The 16,236-nt window shown below is 27.7% G+C and overlaps 1 protein-coding gene across 11 annotated transcripts in view; it reads right to left on the reverse strand.

Annotated features, from left to right (window-relative positions):
- The window catches only part of Magi (membrane associated guanylate kinase, WW and PDZ domain containing protein magi), a 90,253-nt gene that overhangs the window by 29,636 nt on the left and 44,381 nt on the right, over nt 1-16,236 (reverse strand). For 6 of the 11 annotated variants that reach the window (XM_075362885.1, XM_075362884.1, XM_075362891.1 and 3 more), the window contains 6 exons: nt 15,812-16,054; nt 14,949-15,146; nt 12,355-12,629; nt 9,452-9,933; nt 8,619-8,766; nt 992-1,184 (listed from right to left, as the gene is read on the reverse strand). In XM_075362885.1, the coding sequence (XP_075219000.1) occupies nt 992-1,184; nt 8,619-8,766; nt 9,452-9,933; nt 12,355-12,629; nt 14,949-15,146; nt 15,812-16,054 (1,539 nt within the window). The remainder of the gene's footprint in view (nt 1-991; nt 1,185-8,618; nt 8,767-9,451; nt 9,934-12,354; nt 12,630-14,948; nt 15,147-15,811; nt 16,055-16,236) is intronic. The other 5 variants (XM_075362890.1, XM_075362893.1, XM_075362887.1 and 2 more) reach the window with 5 other exon arrangements.

Raw genomic sequence — 16,236 nt, forward strand, 5'->3', positions numbered from 1 at the left:
AGGGTGTAAAATAAGGATTAGTATCAATGACAAACTACGGTTATGAAACTGGCTGTTGTCACTCACCAAACTTAATCAACAGAGTTGGAGTTACCTTGCATCTAGTTAGAATTCATAATTGACAAATCATCATAGTAATCAACATCATTTAAAAAAAATGATAGATCAACCCTCATGTCTAATTTCAAGTTCTATACACTATTAACATATCACAGACTACGCAATTTTTATTCTAATATTTTTTTACAGCCCTGTAATATTTTTGTACATACTAACAACCATAATTTAAAAAAAAAAGAAAAATTATTTAAAATATGAACCGAGTACATTAAAAATAAATTTAAAACATTATAATATAAAATAATATGTCCTAATTAACTGATAATCAATGCCCAGCAAAAACTACTGAAGACAGATTGATGAAAATTTATATACATGTTCTTCTTTTAGTGAAAGTCCACACTAAGAAACGATTTTTGAAATTTCTAGTTTACAGGGGTAAAATGGAGTAACAATGAAATTACTATTTTTTTAATTTCTTGGTAATAAACGAACATATTAACTTGATTTTTGGTGTGGTGTAAGCTTCATGTGAATATCTAAAAACCAATTTCTAGATTTTTTGAAATTCAACCTTGAAAGGGGTGAAGAAAGATAAAAATATTTCTAACAATGATTGCAAATTTTCCCCATTTCTGACTATACTAAACAAGATATTCACTCAATTTGGGCTTGCAAAACTCTCTTCAGATAAATATCTAAAAACCATTTCAGGTTTTTTTTTTAATTCTAATATTTTAAGAGATAAAAAACATACATAATTGTTTTTACATTTCTGCCGTTTTATGTCACCAGTATTGAATCAATTTTTATAAGATTTGGTAGCTGAACAGAGATATTTCATATAGTAAAGTATTATGATCACATTTTATAAATTTAGATCATTTATATTAACAGCCAATGAAAATAATATACTTTAAAAGAAATTCACCTTGAATGGGCACCCTTCTTCTAATACCAAGAGTCACTCTACCATGAACTGCAGCCTTTCCCATCAACTGAACAACATGATGGTGTGATGTGTTTATTACTGACTGTGAATCAACCGTTATGATTTCATCACCAGTACAAAGTCTTCCATCTAAATCTGCAGCTCCTCCTGGTACTATATGACCTATAGATACCTACATTAAAAAAAAATTACCTCATTTTAAATTCAAATAATACAATACCGTAACAATATTATAAAATAATGCAAGTAGGTATTTTGTGTAACCTGATTTTTTATTTTATTTCTTAATACTTGTTGCAAAATACGGAAGTAGTCTTGTAAATAATTCTCTCCATTATGCAACAATGAAATAGGTAATTATGGAAATTTTTTAAAGGTAATCACGGATTATAAAAGATTCAGTATAAAAAATATAGATTCAAACAATATAGAGGAGCAATTTCAAAGCAAACACTGGGTGATGATTTGTGCTATCTATGATGAGACAATACACGATGATCTGTGCTTTTATGCAATATTACTTAGCAGAGTATCTTTCAATATGATGAGAAATGATGTTTTCTAGTTTATGACAAAAAATGAATATATCATAAAATAAAGCAGAGAAAATCTGTACCTTTTATATTTGACTGATACAACTGATAGATCTCAGTTTGGACAGAACAAGAGAAAACATAATATAAAGAATCAGTATAATGCAGAATTCTATCAAATAGTAATGGCAATGAGTTCCAATGATAAAGATGGATGGATCATTTTGAATAAAAGTATTAAAAATAAATGAGTAGACATTTGCAACTAAGATATCTATGTGGATCTTTTTTTAATGCATTCAAGTTTCATTTAAACAAAAATCATAAAAGAGAAATATAATAATTTAGGAAGGATGACCTTTCACTTATAAGTGTTAGATTCTGTTATCAGTAAGTCATTTAACCAGATATTTTTTAAACAAAATACGATAACTTTTTCCATGGTTTACATATTTAATTTTACATGAAGAAATACAACTGACAGCTGACATTTCATACTTATATAATTTTATATTGGACCCTGGAAAAGTTTTGATCAATTTGATCAGATAAGGAGGTTTAAGCGTTAATGCATTTCAACTGACCTAAACCATGGAAAAATGAGTAGTGTGCAATATTATTTTTGATTAAGTTCAAAATAGTCAAAGGAATCATAAGTTTTAATAGCTTCATAATGTAAAAATCTTATTGTAAACAACCTATAAGAAAATGTTATAATCTGAAAATTTAAATTTTATTAAACTTTGATTAAGATTTGAGAGCTAAATATTTATATATTGATCCAGTTCAGATTTTTATTTATTTAAAACCAGAAATATACACAAGTAATAATAAAGATGTAATATTCTACAGCAATAAGTTGTTATATACACACAATTCTAGAATTAACAGGGGACAATAGACATAGACTAAAAATTACACTAATGTACACAAAATTATAAGTTAACACATTATACAAGATGGTTAGATATATATGAAATAAATACGTATAAAACATAATTAAAAAACACAAAATTGCATATAATTGTGTCAATGTATTTTTCCTAAGACCTATTATTAACCAATCTATTGATTTTCTTTATGTAAGTGAATCTGGAAACATATAGTAATATTTAATGGATATTATTCTAGATTCTTATTATTCATGATTTTGGTCATCTTATGGTGAAAGATCAGTTTAAATCTAGTTTTGCTCCCAATTTCAATCTTATTTTTATGAGATATGTAGGAGATGGTAAGAATTTTTTTCGAAATATTTGAAGACGATGATATATATTTTTTAACAATAACTATGATTTTCAGTCATTTTCTTCGCAAAGATTGCAATACTTAGTAATAATTTAATTACTAACACTCAAAAAAGTATACTCATTAGTGCTATTAATTACCTTCCCTCAATTTCTTATTAAAGTTCCTGAACAGTATTTCCCTCTTTTTTGAATTCTCACTGTTTTAATTCAAGTTAAATTTTCAATAGAAGATGTAAAAAAGATATTAACAAATTACTTACTTAACTTAATAATGTATTTAATGGTTATTAAGTATTTAAAATAAATAATAATTACATTAATCTTAATGATTGGACAGCTCTTTACTGGATTAAGTATATAATTTATAAAATCATATCCAGTATAAAGTAGTTTGACTAATTGGCTTTAGGATCTAGATTCCTAAAACATGAGTGTAAGTCTCAACGGTATAGGGCAGAATAAAATCAGGTCCCTCAAAATAATGTAAGCATTAAACAGCTTCCTCAACTACAACCCTTCGATAAAAAGGAAATGTCAGTAAATCATAATGGCAGTGCAACTCAGCGCTCAACTTGGGGTCAAATGTTTATTAATCATAGCATAAAATATTTAATCTAAGCATCTACAATTAAATTACTTTACTATCTTTAAATAAATCAGCAGTAATTGAAAATAATTACTGCTATATTTATTTTATTGTTTTAAAAATGTATAAATTTTCTTAATTATTTAAATGTTTATTTTTGTAGTGTCTAAGAATGTTTATAATTTCAGTATAAAATTTTTATTACGTTTGTTATTTTGTAATACATTTATTACATACAGTACATTATAAAACATAATTTCAAATACGGATATGTGATACTGGAATAAAGAATTTATGACAAATTCTTTATTGGACTATATAGAACTTACAGAATCAGATAGCACAGATAAAAATTCTGTAGAAAAAAATTCAGGCAATACATGATAGTTTTCAAAAGAATTTAAGAATGTAGAACAATCAATGTGTGAAATGGATGTTCTCATTGAATTATGTTTTTTTTTTTTTAAATAGTCCAACTAAATTTAACGAATCATCAATAACAGTACTGTTCATTCTCAAGTAATTTTTATCTTCAAGACTGTCTTCCCAATTCTTTTAGTAGGTTATGTGTATAACTTTCTCATTTGTTTTAATCATTTTTTTTAATTTACACGTTTTTGAAGTTCACCATCTGATTGTAAAAATGCCATAGCAAATACGCTCTCTTTTCTTTTTACTGTTTAATAAGCTCATGGTATCGGTTAATTTTATTTCCCTACACAACCCTACATAAAACTAAAAATAGAACTAATAAAAATGCCACATGCAAAACATTTGGTATTTGAATTCTTACCATGTATACTTGGAACACACCAAATGTGAAGTTTTCATCCGTTAACAAATACGCAAGCATTTCCCATTCAAAGTGTGCAAATTTGGCATGTTTATTTTAAATTATGTTTATGGGTGATGACATACTTAGAATGTCACATTTAAAATTCGTATGTATTATTCCAATGCCACGTACTATCTACGTTAGAAGTCAGCTAATGTTATAAAGAACACAGTAACGTATAATGATTATAAATTATGTTTTGCTAATATTGTAACCTCAACATAATTATTACAAACTACTGTGCGATGTAGAGCTCCGTATATACTATAAATATTATAATTTTAATGGTTTGAATTTAATGTGCGATTTGGAAGAAAATGTTTAACTGATGATGGGGAAAACCTTAAAAGCGCTATTAGAAAAAAAATAATAAGCATAAGGTAAAAAGCATTATCAAATTCTGTACTTTAGGTGGTAAACAGTTTTTATACTTTTGTCTTTGAGATAATAGTACAGAGGGAAATATGGACAGATACAATAACAAAAGAATTGTTTTTGGAAAGTTAACTATAAATATATGTATATATATTTTTCCCCATTATATAATCCACCTTTTTATGGAATATTGACCTACACCTGACCAAAATTAAGCAAGTTGTAATATGCAATTCTATCTAGTAAACAGATTTTCTTTACATTTTGATTTATAAATGTGGATACAAACTTATTTTATGGTATATGCATAATTCTGTTTTGATTACAGCAGATTTTCCTATAGTTCATATTCTTAATGTTATCTAATATATAAAATTTACTCTTTAATGTGATTTGATATTAATTACCTCAATTTAAAACTAAAATTAGCATAAATTCTTGGACGTGCTATAATTTTTATAAATTCCAATCAACTTTCATGAAATTATCATCATATTTATGTTACGTTACTATTTTTTCACTATTACATCATAATGTAGTAATTAATTTTTTATATCACAATAAAACACATTTGAATTATTTAACTGATTACAGTTATCTCTGTCATTATTTTGAAAATCCAATTGATTTTAAGAGAAATCAATGTTTTTTTAGCTATTCACCGCTTAACAGCATCAGGAAGTTCTGACGAGAAATATTACTATTCTTAAGAGACTACATTTAAAGCAATGATCCACAAACTCTTGAGAAGAAATTTATGTATATTTTACGAATCATAGGCCTGATCTCAGTTTCAAATTTTCCATGTACGATGCTCATTCCATTCCCTTCAGAACATTGAAATATAAAGAGTAACTCACGAATATGTATCACATGTATTTAACAGAATAAAGAAAAAAAAAACAAAATAAATAAAATAAAAATATTTTAAGCTATACTATTCTTAACATAAGTTATATTGCAATTTAAAAAGCTTCCTGAACAAACTTCACAGCATGCAAGTAAATGATAGACAGAGTTAAGAGTGACAGCTGTATAAACCTTGCTTAACAAATCACAAAAACCAAGTTTTAGGCTATTTACGACTACACATCAGAGAAGCACACAGAAAATAATGTAAGTTATGATATAAGAAGTTTAGTTAAGCTGATGTATATATGTAAATACACACATGAGTATCTAGCTAATTATATAATATACTTATTTAGCCACTCCACATAGTACAGAAATATGGACTGCAAAAAATTTAATTTATATAAATATATATATATATACATAAACACAATGAAAGCTCATGACAACACACAATATTGAGGCCAGCAAACATGTCTACTTTAAATCTACGATTTAAAGGTGCTCAAAAAATTTATTCTAGTAATAGTTAATGACAGACTGATTTATATCACTTTAAATCATTACACAAAATCTTTCAAATAAATGATGACTGGATAAATTTACTATAGCCAGTAGACCTACAACATATGCATAACAAGTAGAATAGAATACATCAACATTTCTAACTTAGCACTGTTTGAAGAGTATCAGTTCCAACCATACTTCTTTAGAAAGATAACACAACACTACACACAACAATAAATAAACAAATAAATAAATAAACCCTGGTCAAGATGTAAACTATCCCAATCCTCCTGACAGGTAGATTGGGACCCTTTATTTATCCCTAATGGCCTTTTTTATCCTTGATCCCTTCTTATCCATTATCAGAGATTAACAATTTTGTTGATACTAGTCCTCCATATTAATGACACTAACTCAGTGTATCTCTGGTATGTAGAAGAGTGGCTGCCTATGGACCGTTTCTTGTCTAATGGCTGAAGGTGTCAATTGTTTATCAATGTTTAGGTCCTCCTAAACCTTCTTACAACAATCAATACAAATTCAGGGTCATTTTAATCTAACATAACTCAAAATAAAAAAAAATTATAAAAACTATATTATACATAATCAGCATATAAAAAATAAGTGTTAAGAAATATTATAAGTGTAAGAGATGTTTGGGAAAACAGTTAAGAGATTGTAAAATAATGCTAAACATGAAAATGTTAGAAACAGAGTAACAGAATTCAGTTATTGGTGGTTCAAAAGAAAAACAAGAAAAGGGCAGAGTGCAAGGGTGCAAGAGGCAAGCAGCTTTTGTCCAAATACAGCGAATTTAATCTGGAATAAAGAAGAAAACAAAAAGAAAGTTATGCTAGTTCAAATATATACAAACACATATACAGTAGAAACATGAGTTTGGAAATGAAATATTGATAAGAGGGTATACTCTACTAGATGAAATTAAAGAATATTTTAAGAAAAACAAGAAGGAATAGCATAAGGAACATTAAGCAATTATGACAAATAGAATAAGAAATGAGAGCAATAAATAGATCTTATTTCTTATTAAACATGAATTCAGCCGAAATTACATGCAACGTAAAATTATGAGGATGAATAAAAATATTTTAACTTATAGGAAATAATACTGTATCTATCTCTAGCAAACTCATTCTGATCACGAAACAAATAATTATACATCCAATGAGAATAGAGTTTCTAATACATCACCACATTAATCAGAAACACTTCCTGAATGTCTTCAACTATTCAGTTGAAGAACATTAAAACATCTAGGTAGTTTCTATTCATCAACTAATTCTGATAATTCACCCTGAATGTGTCTAACTGTAACAAGTTTACTTATTTAATATTCATCACTTGAGTACTATTACTATTTACTTTGACAAGACTTGTACTATCTTTTAGAAATATAAAGATTTTACGTCATGTGATCATGTTGCTTTCGAATTCAGGGTGAACAGTAAATTTTATGTTGCAGTACAAAGGTGCACATTAACTTACATAATATGGCTGTAAGCATACACTTAGAAAACATCTGAACTGAACTACCTATTTATACCACTGAATACATTTCTAAATAGTATTTGGAAACAATTCGTAGCATACTATTGAAACTCCATATTTTACTTTTCAAAAAAATTGTTATTGTTATTGTTTGATGACAGAAGGATAATGAAATTCCAACCTGAAATGTTTTTAATATTAATTTTTAATGACATTTGATTTTTTTTGTTTAATAAGAAAAAAATTGATTACAATTACTTGTTTTAATCCACTAACCCAAAACTTCTCTAGTGCACAATGAGCTTTGTATTATTAATTTAAATGACTTTATTATCTTGAAATGTTTTTTTTTTTTAAATCAGGACTGCTGACTGCTTATGTAATCTATCTACGTAAAATATCTTAAATTCTGATGTAAAGGACATTTTTGTGAAATGAAAAAAATAAGGAATTAAAAAAAAGAAGATCTTACTTATTTCAATTTTAAGTTTCATTGTCAACAAAGAAACATAAACTTCATCATCACTATATACATTTTGTGTATTGTTGCTGGAAAAACAGTAGCATGAAATGAAACAAGTAATTACGGAAATGGAATTGATAGCAACAAAGAGGTAAAATGTCAGAGAATGTATGTTTCATTTTCCACAATGAAACATGATACTTTACACTGAGAACCGCAGTAACATTTTTAAATGAACTGTGTACTTCTTATGTTTTTTGGTTGAAAATTGTCAAAACGTATGACGTGGTTAAACAGTAAAAAATTACCACCAACTGACTACAAAAAAAACTAATTCTACAGCACAGATTGTTTTAAGAACCTGGTTCTAGAGGATATAATAAGTGAAGAGTAAAAGCAACCTCACTCATTCAAAGAAAGTAGAAGACTTACCCTTATAATATAAAATTTAAAACCTTATAATATACAGCAAATGAATTTTGAAGATACTAAAGGTACTTACTAAAGGATTTTTACACAATACGACTTACAATCACATCACTGTCTTCCTCAACCAAGAGAAGATAAACACTTTCACACTGTAATACCATCCCACTCAAATTAACCACTGCTAGCATATAAACTACTGAGTATACCCATGTTAATTTTACTTAAAAAATAGAAGAGTGCACAAAGCAGTAAGTGGGGTAGCCTCACCATAGGTCCTACCTGGGAACCCTCTTCAGTCCCACCAACTATTCGAAACCCAAATCCAGTTTCTTGTCTGACCAAAGTAATGACAGATTCAGCCCACTCAACAGCTGGAACACTTCCACTCACCATTCTACTACGCAAATATGGATATCTGTAAAAAATGAACCAAAAATTTCACAAAAAAATAAAAGTAGATATAATGATTATTAAGTGAAAATATTCTTTAAAAGAAGGAATACATGAGAAAATAATACAGTTACTTGTGCAGGATGTAAAAAAGTCAATTTACCTCACACAAAAATCAGCTATATCTTAGTTATAATTATCTGTAAATTTAGTAAATAATGTTTATAAATAAAACTTCATCATGACTTTCAGAATATGACAAAAGCATTATAATAATAACACATAATACTAAAATCAGCTGATAAAGAGGGAATACAATATGCATTTAACTTAACGTTTTTACCAGCAACTGGTTAGCTACTATAAAACTGCAATACCATTTACATACTGATCTTATAGATAAAAAAAAGATTCCATCAGATCACAATTTAATTTACATACATCCTAGTTATAAGCAAAACTGTACACCTAAGTACCAATATTGCTAAACACTTTTATGCGTATCAAGATCCAATTTGGAAAAATGTAAATTGCATCAATAAACAACATCAAACCAGTGGTCATATATGGCCTCTGTATAGTGAAATCATATCCAGTAACACAATCCATTCTTTTTAATAAAGCCCCAAAATTAAATAAATTTCAATGTAAATGAATAAATTACTAATAAAAAAAAAAGATACAAAACAAAATATCAAGACAATACGTACCTGGTATCAATATTAGAACGAGGTTGCTCATGTTCAAAACTTGTAGTTTCTTTTTTCTTAACAGAGTAGTATCCTAAGTGATGGTCAACAGATCTGTCATCAATGATTTGATACTTCCATCTATCATCAATATCACCTGTTCGGTCTTCTAAATGATTATTATCATGAATCGGTGTTTTTACCCTAGTCCGAGTGTCGACTAGAGGTGTTTTTGGCCTACCAGCAATTATCACTTCTTTAGGTCTTGTTCCGTATAATTCTGTTGTTGGTGTCTTACTCCTGTACTTTGTGTCTTCTTTTTTCAATGGTCGTAAACCACCTCGTTGTACAGTAACAGTAGCTTCTTCGTTTCTTGTACAGTCTTTTAACACTTGAACTACATCACCATGACACATGTTTCTCACATTAATATTGTTAATTTCCACTAATATATCACCTTCCATCAATGTTTTACATCGTTGCCTATCTAAAATTTTCTTCACCTAGAAAAACAGACAATCATTCAGTTTCATATATTTTATAATTTAGAACTCAATTTTGAATATCAACTGACTGGGATCAGAAATTTGTGATTAAATTAAATGAGATTACAAACATTTTTCAGCTTCAGAAAAGTTTTCATTAGCAAAATATGAAACTGGTATTGTATTTTCTAAGGTTCTTTTTTATTTTAAGATTTTTTTTTATTGAAATTATAGCTAATGCCTGATTCACTATACATAATTTTAAGAAATGTGACACTTTCTTAACAAGTTCATTGCAGTGAATAAAATAGGGAGCTAAACCATCTTGCTGTATGGGCAACTATAATTCCATATAATAATTACCTACTGTGCGTTACGGCACATATTGGCCCATCCTGAGATTTTGCACTGTGTGTGTAGTTTTTATATGGATTTAATCTATATGCTGAACTGTTTGACCTTGGATTTTCATTCAATATACATTTGTGCCATACCACATATCACACTGTTTTTTAATCTCTTTCTGACATTTTATTTACTTTTCATATATTTTTATCACAAGTTGTCCAATAAATTATTCAATAAAAGATTCATAATATTACTTAATTTTATAAATGCTTGTTTTTATTAATAAATGAGATTAATTACATTATGTCATCTAATCCATTACTCAGTTTTGATTTGTCATCTCATTCTTAAATAAATATATGATGATATATTTTTCTTTAAAAAAAACATCCATTCAAATGTATATTTTAATAATATAAACACTGGACAAACCATAAAATTTATTTCCAGATAATTGGATCTGAATCACTTCACATGAAATGTTCATATGCTTGCTTATAAACATCATCCAAATTAGTAATTAATAAACTGATTTATTTTTGGATTAATTACTTTTTTCATCATAATTTATTTTGAGGTGATGTCATGAAAAGAGCTTTTTTAAATTCATAAATATCGAATGCTATTTTATAATTTATATAGTCAGAAGTTCTTAATTTTATTTTTCATCTTTATTAAATTAATACTATAAATTAATTATATACCATTATAAATTACAAAAAAAAAATTATAGAAAATTTGTCATATTTTAATAAAAGAAATGACACTGGCACAGAACAATCCAGCAAATTTACCCCTAATAATTATTACAAATAGACTCTAAATAAGAATATGTGTAAAAGAACTGTTTCAACTAAAGTTAGTTCACGTTTTCTGAGAGATATTGGAGACTATAAAATTATTTAAAAAAATATTTTTAGTTATAAAGAGAAATAAAATATTCATTACATACAGCACACTATGTGCCATCACACACAGTCATCTAGTACAATACGGCAACAATGAGGCCTGTATAGCACAAGAGTTAAGTTAAATAACTTACAGTTCAGCAATGTACTGGAATTACACAAACGACAACAAGCTCACAGCAACCACCTATTAAGGTACATATATCCGCCATACCACAGCAAATGTGTTAAGTGATTAAACCATTCAATATTAACATAAGAATTGCAAATCTACTAACTCGGATATCACTTTGTTTACTCCAATTAACCAATTCATTACTATTAATCATTATTAGTTTTTTTAATTAATTATATTATAATGAAATATATGTGAATTAATAATAAATATATATATATATAATTATTGTATTTACATATTAAACATATATAAAACTGCACTTTATTGTATTGAAATACCAGTACAGCAAGTAGTAATATGTAATACATTAACATATAAGATAAGTAATGTTGATCATGAAGTATCAGTAGAAAATATGTTGTAGTCTGAAGATATTGTATATATTATGTATTATTTATAATATAGGAACCAATACAAATAAGTGGACTTAATTTTTTTTTTTTATTAAAAAAGAAGACATTGCCTGTAAGTTAGACGTAGCAGGGTTGTTTAGGTGTAGAGGAGGTTGTCACCTATAATGAGTATCTTCCTCTTTTGGTTATAGAAAGATATATTGTGATTCAGCCCATTAAGGATCAACAATAAGAGGCTTTTAGGCGCAACTGGCTTTATAAGGAGAAATAGTAAGTGACTGGTGGCTTTTAACCAAGTCACCAATCAATAAAACTGTTAATCCTTTTATAAGGGCAAAATCACTGGCAAGTGCTCAACTGAGGACAGTTCACTTTATGTAGAAAATGTTTACATCTGCAATTACTATATGTGTCACATAGAAAAGCATAAATTTCATAGGTAAAATGCCCATCCATTATGATTACTATGGTAATATACTTCTTGTTAAAGTAAGTTAATTAAACACAAGCACAGACAAAGTACAAAAAGATAAAGAAATTATTAAATAATAAAAAAAAGGGTTACTTTAAAGTAAACTGATTTTCTTAACCTTTAATCTGAATTAACAGTATACAAATTTATTGAAAATAGTAAAAATAGAAAACATATGACCTTTTGTCCATAAGCGCTGTCGGCTATAGTGAATCCAAAACCCATAGCACCTTTAACGATATTCATTGTCAAATACTGTGGATGGCAATCCAGCATAAGATCTGTACTCGCTGGTCTCGCTGCATCACCATCGTACAGATCCGGCAGTGATTTAACCGAATGATTATTTGTAGTAACATCACCACCAGAGTTACGACTTAGGTCAAGGAATTTGTTGTTCTTCAGGTACATTTCTTGATCCATGTATAACTGATCATCTACAGATTCACAATCTGCTGAAAGAAACAATTATCTCTGAAATTAATATGCTACAGAGTTAAATTTCCAAATATCTATAAAATATAAAAACTTTTAAGATAGAAAATCAACTACAGAATTGCTTAAAATGGTATGAATGTTTATAAAACAAGTCATCAGATAGCATATGACTATAGTTAGCAAATAAAAAAGGCAAATTTTTGAATACTTATACTCTGTTTGATAAATCTGTCAAAACAACACAACAAAAATCATCCATAATAACATATGAACAATCAGTTTGTTCATCATCATGGACATTCTCTCACTTTGACATCTTCATACTGATATTTGCATTGCGAAATACTTATTGCATTAAGAAATTAAATCACAAATATTACTTTATACATGGTGATGTTCTCAATTTTTAATTCATTTTAAACATGCACAGAAAAAATATGCAAGTAAAGAATTCTATAAGAATTCAGACAGATTAAATACATAAACGAATGAGATCGGCTACATATGAACACACATGCATGATAATGATGCATGAATATGTATTACTTATCATACAAGTAGAAATAAATATTTCATAATTATAAACAAATTTCATTTAAATGATTCATAAATTGCAAAACATAAATTTTTCATAATTATCAAATTTCATTATCCCGTTTTCAACAATACAAAATAATCACAATTAATTTTATTTTACCATTATAAATGATATAGTTACATTACAGTAAATAACCATCCTATCCCTGAGTGCTTTGAAAGAAATAAAATGAAAATATACACAAAAAATTTAATTGATTAAATGAATTAGGAAAAAACTATTAAAATAATTTTAAAGTCCTTACTATTTGATATATATATATATATATATATATATATATATATATTAAACACTATACATTATATGTTATAAAATATACAATACACATACATGCACGTAACAAGAACAGTAGCACAGAATAAAAACAAAATATAGAAGTGCCTCAAATCAGGCAAAATACTGATGAATAAAAATCACAACAGCTTCTTGACAGAACATTTCCTTATATTCTGTAACGGGAATCTGCCCTCTTTAGATGAAATATTGAACTTATAATTTTACATTTCTATTTTTACATTGGTGCAAATAAATTAAAAATTATTAAAATTTTAAAAGTGATTTAATCAGGTTTTGCAGAGTTCTGTCATAGAAATATTCCCTAGGAATATAAAATTCATGAACAGTGTGATGAGGAAAACAGCATTCAGGACCCTAGAAAAACTGCTAACTTACTCTAATCTGTCATTTCTTATAATCTAAATCTTCTATACTTTTACTATTACTTGACAAATTAACTCTTGAAGTCTGAAAACAAGGTCGAATAACCTTAATTTTTGTTTACATTTTGGCAAAAATAGTTGCTTTTCTACAATTCTACTTAAACCCTTCTAATTTAAGTCATTATCAATTCTTAATTTTGAATATTTTTCAGTAACTTCAAACATCTTTTTCTTTATCTGCTTCACATTTCATGATTATAGAGTACTAGACTCTATGTATTTTTAAGACTTCTTTTTAAAATTACTAAATCAATGTTTAAGTTAAGACTCTAATAAACATCTTTGGTATAAATTTTAATGCTAGTTATCATACTTAATTACTTTGTTTTGCTCTTTCGAAACAGAATGTTCCTCCAGGTAAAAAGTCCATTCAATTTAATACCTTTTCAACTCATTTTTAGCAGCATTCAAAAGAAAAATTATAGAATCTTTTATTTAAACTTCTGACCATTCAATTTTGGCGTCGTACGATAGCCACAACTAACTGGTTGGTTCTGTTATGACCCATTTCAACTTAAAAATAAGATTAGTTGGACATTTTACAGCAGTAATTGCCATTATATTTCCCTAATAGAAATGATTAAAAAATATTTCACCAGAAATTACATCTGTAGCGTTCCAGTGATTTCACCCGTATAGTACATAAAGCCAAGCAAGTGGTATGCTTTAACTTTTGTTGTTCAAGATGGGTCAACCATTAAACAGTCTATGCTTTTTCAACATCTACTGAAAGGACAACTTCTACCCTTTAGGAACCATTCCTTGTCTAGGCTTCTGACAAATATTACCCTTTACAATATCACCTGCAGTAAATCTATCCATCAGGACCTGGAACTTCCCTTAACAAAAAAGTCTCATGATTTTTAGAAAACTACACTATTTAAGACTGCAATTTTATAGAATACTACTACAGCCAATAAATCAATGCAGCATTCTTGAGGTAAGCATGTGAATAGTAGATTAGAAGGAAGTATGCAACAGAACAAGTACATCATATGTGAAATCTAATATCAATATACCTGCCATACCTGGTGCACCAACTGCGACTGTAGTGACGACTTCTGTATTGGGATCATTAGGATCAAATCGAAGCGGGTAACCACGACATACTTCTAGCTTAACAGTTTCACCAGGTGATATTGACTGAAAGACAGTTACCATATCATGATGTGTGTATCCCAGTACACATTTACCATTAACATAAACTAGTACATCACCTGAAAAAATAAATCACAAAATGATCACAAAAAATTAACAAATGATATTCATATAACATTTCAATTTTTTTTTTGAATTTCATGTTTATTTATCATGGAAAACCAAAATAAAATATCATTGTAAAATACAATTATAAATAAAGGCTGATGAAAAGAGGGAAAACACAGTATAAATGTAAGAAAAAGAAAAGTATTTTCTGCAGAATTGCTGAAACAATCCCATTAATTAATGCTTTGACAATAACCTTTCTAAATCCTTCATCTATTTCCTTCATTTGATAATAAAATTTTAATTAAACAAAAAATAACTGAAAATATTAAAATTAAAAATTATAAAATAAACAATCCATAAAATTTATTGCGTATAAGAAAGAATTCAACCTAGTTATCTCACAATCAACCATGAGAGATCATTCATAGTGAGCCTTATTTGCACACTTTTTTGAAGATTATTTTTATAATACAGGAAAACTGTAATCACAATTTTAAACAAGTACACTTCCATCTAAGGGGTTCTTTAAGCTTAGAGAAGGGGAAATATTACAATCCATAAAACATTCACATTCAATATACACTTCTCTATTAAATTCTGATAGAGTAACTACATAAAAGGTCTCAAGAGGAACAAGTAAAGTATCTAAAAATAAAGTAATATTGAACTTTACCCGTCTGAAGTTTTCCTTCCAACCATGCTGGCCCATTAGGTACAACAGATTTTATCTGTAAGAATTCTTCTTTTGAATCGTCACCTCCAACTATTGTAAATCCCAGTCCTCTTATTGACTTTACTAAGGTAGAATGTATTCTCTCTCCGACAAGTTCATTAGGATTTAATGTAAATAAACTTGATTCTATTTCTCTATCTCCTTCAACTCCTCTCTCATCATCTGTTACCCTATCATTTATATCTGAAACAAATAAATAGCACATGCACATATGAAGCAAACTAAGAAGATATATCACTATATAAAAATGTAGTATTCGATATGTGAAAAATTAAAAAAATTAATTTTTACAATCGTCTGACAGCTCACAAATCCCAGTCAGATAAAGAAAATTACAGAATTTTTTTTAATATAAAACTACAAAA

This window comes from Lycorma delicatula, chromosome 4, assembly GCF_047948215.1.
Source record: "Lycorma delicatula isolate Av1 chromosome 4, ASM4794821v1, whole genome shotgun sequence".
Taxonomy (NCBI): domain Eukaryota; kingdom Metazoa; phylum Arthropoda; class Insecta; order Hemiptera; family Fulgoridae; genus Lycorma; species Lycorma delicatula.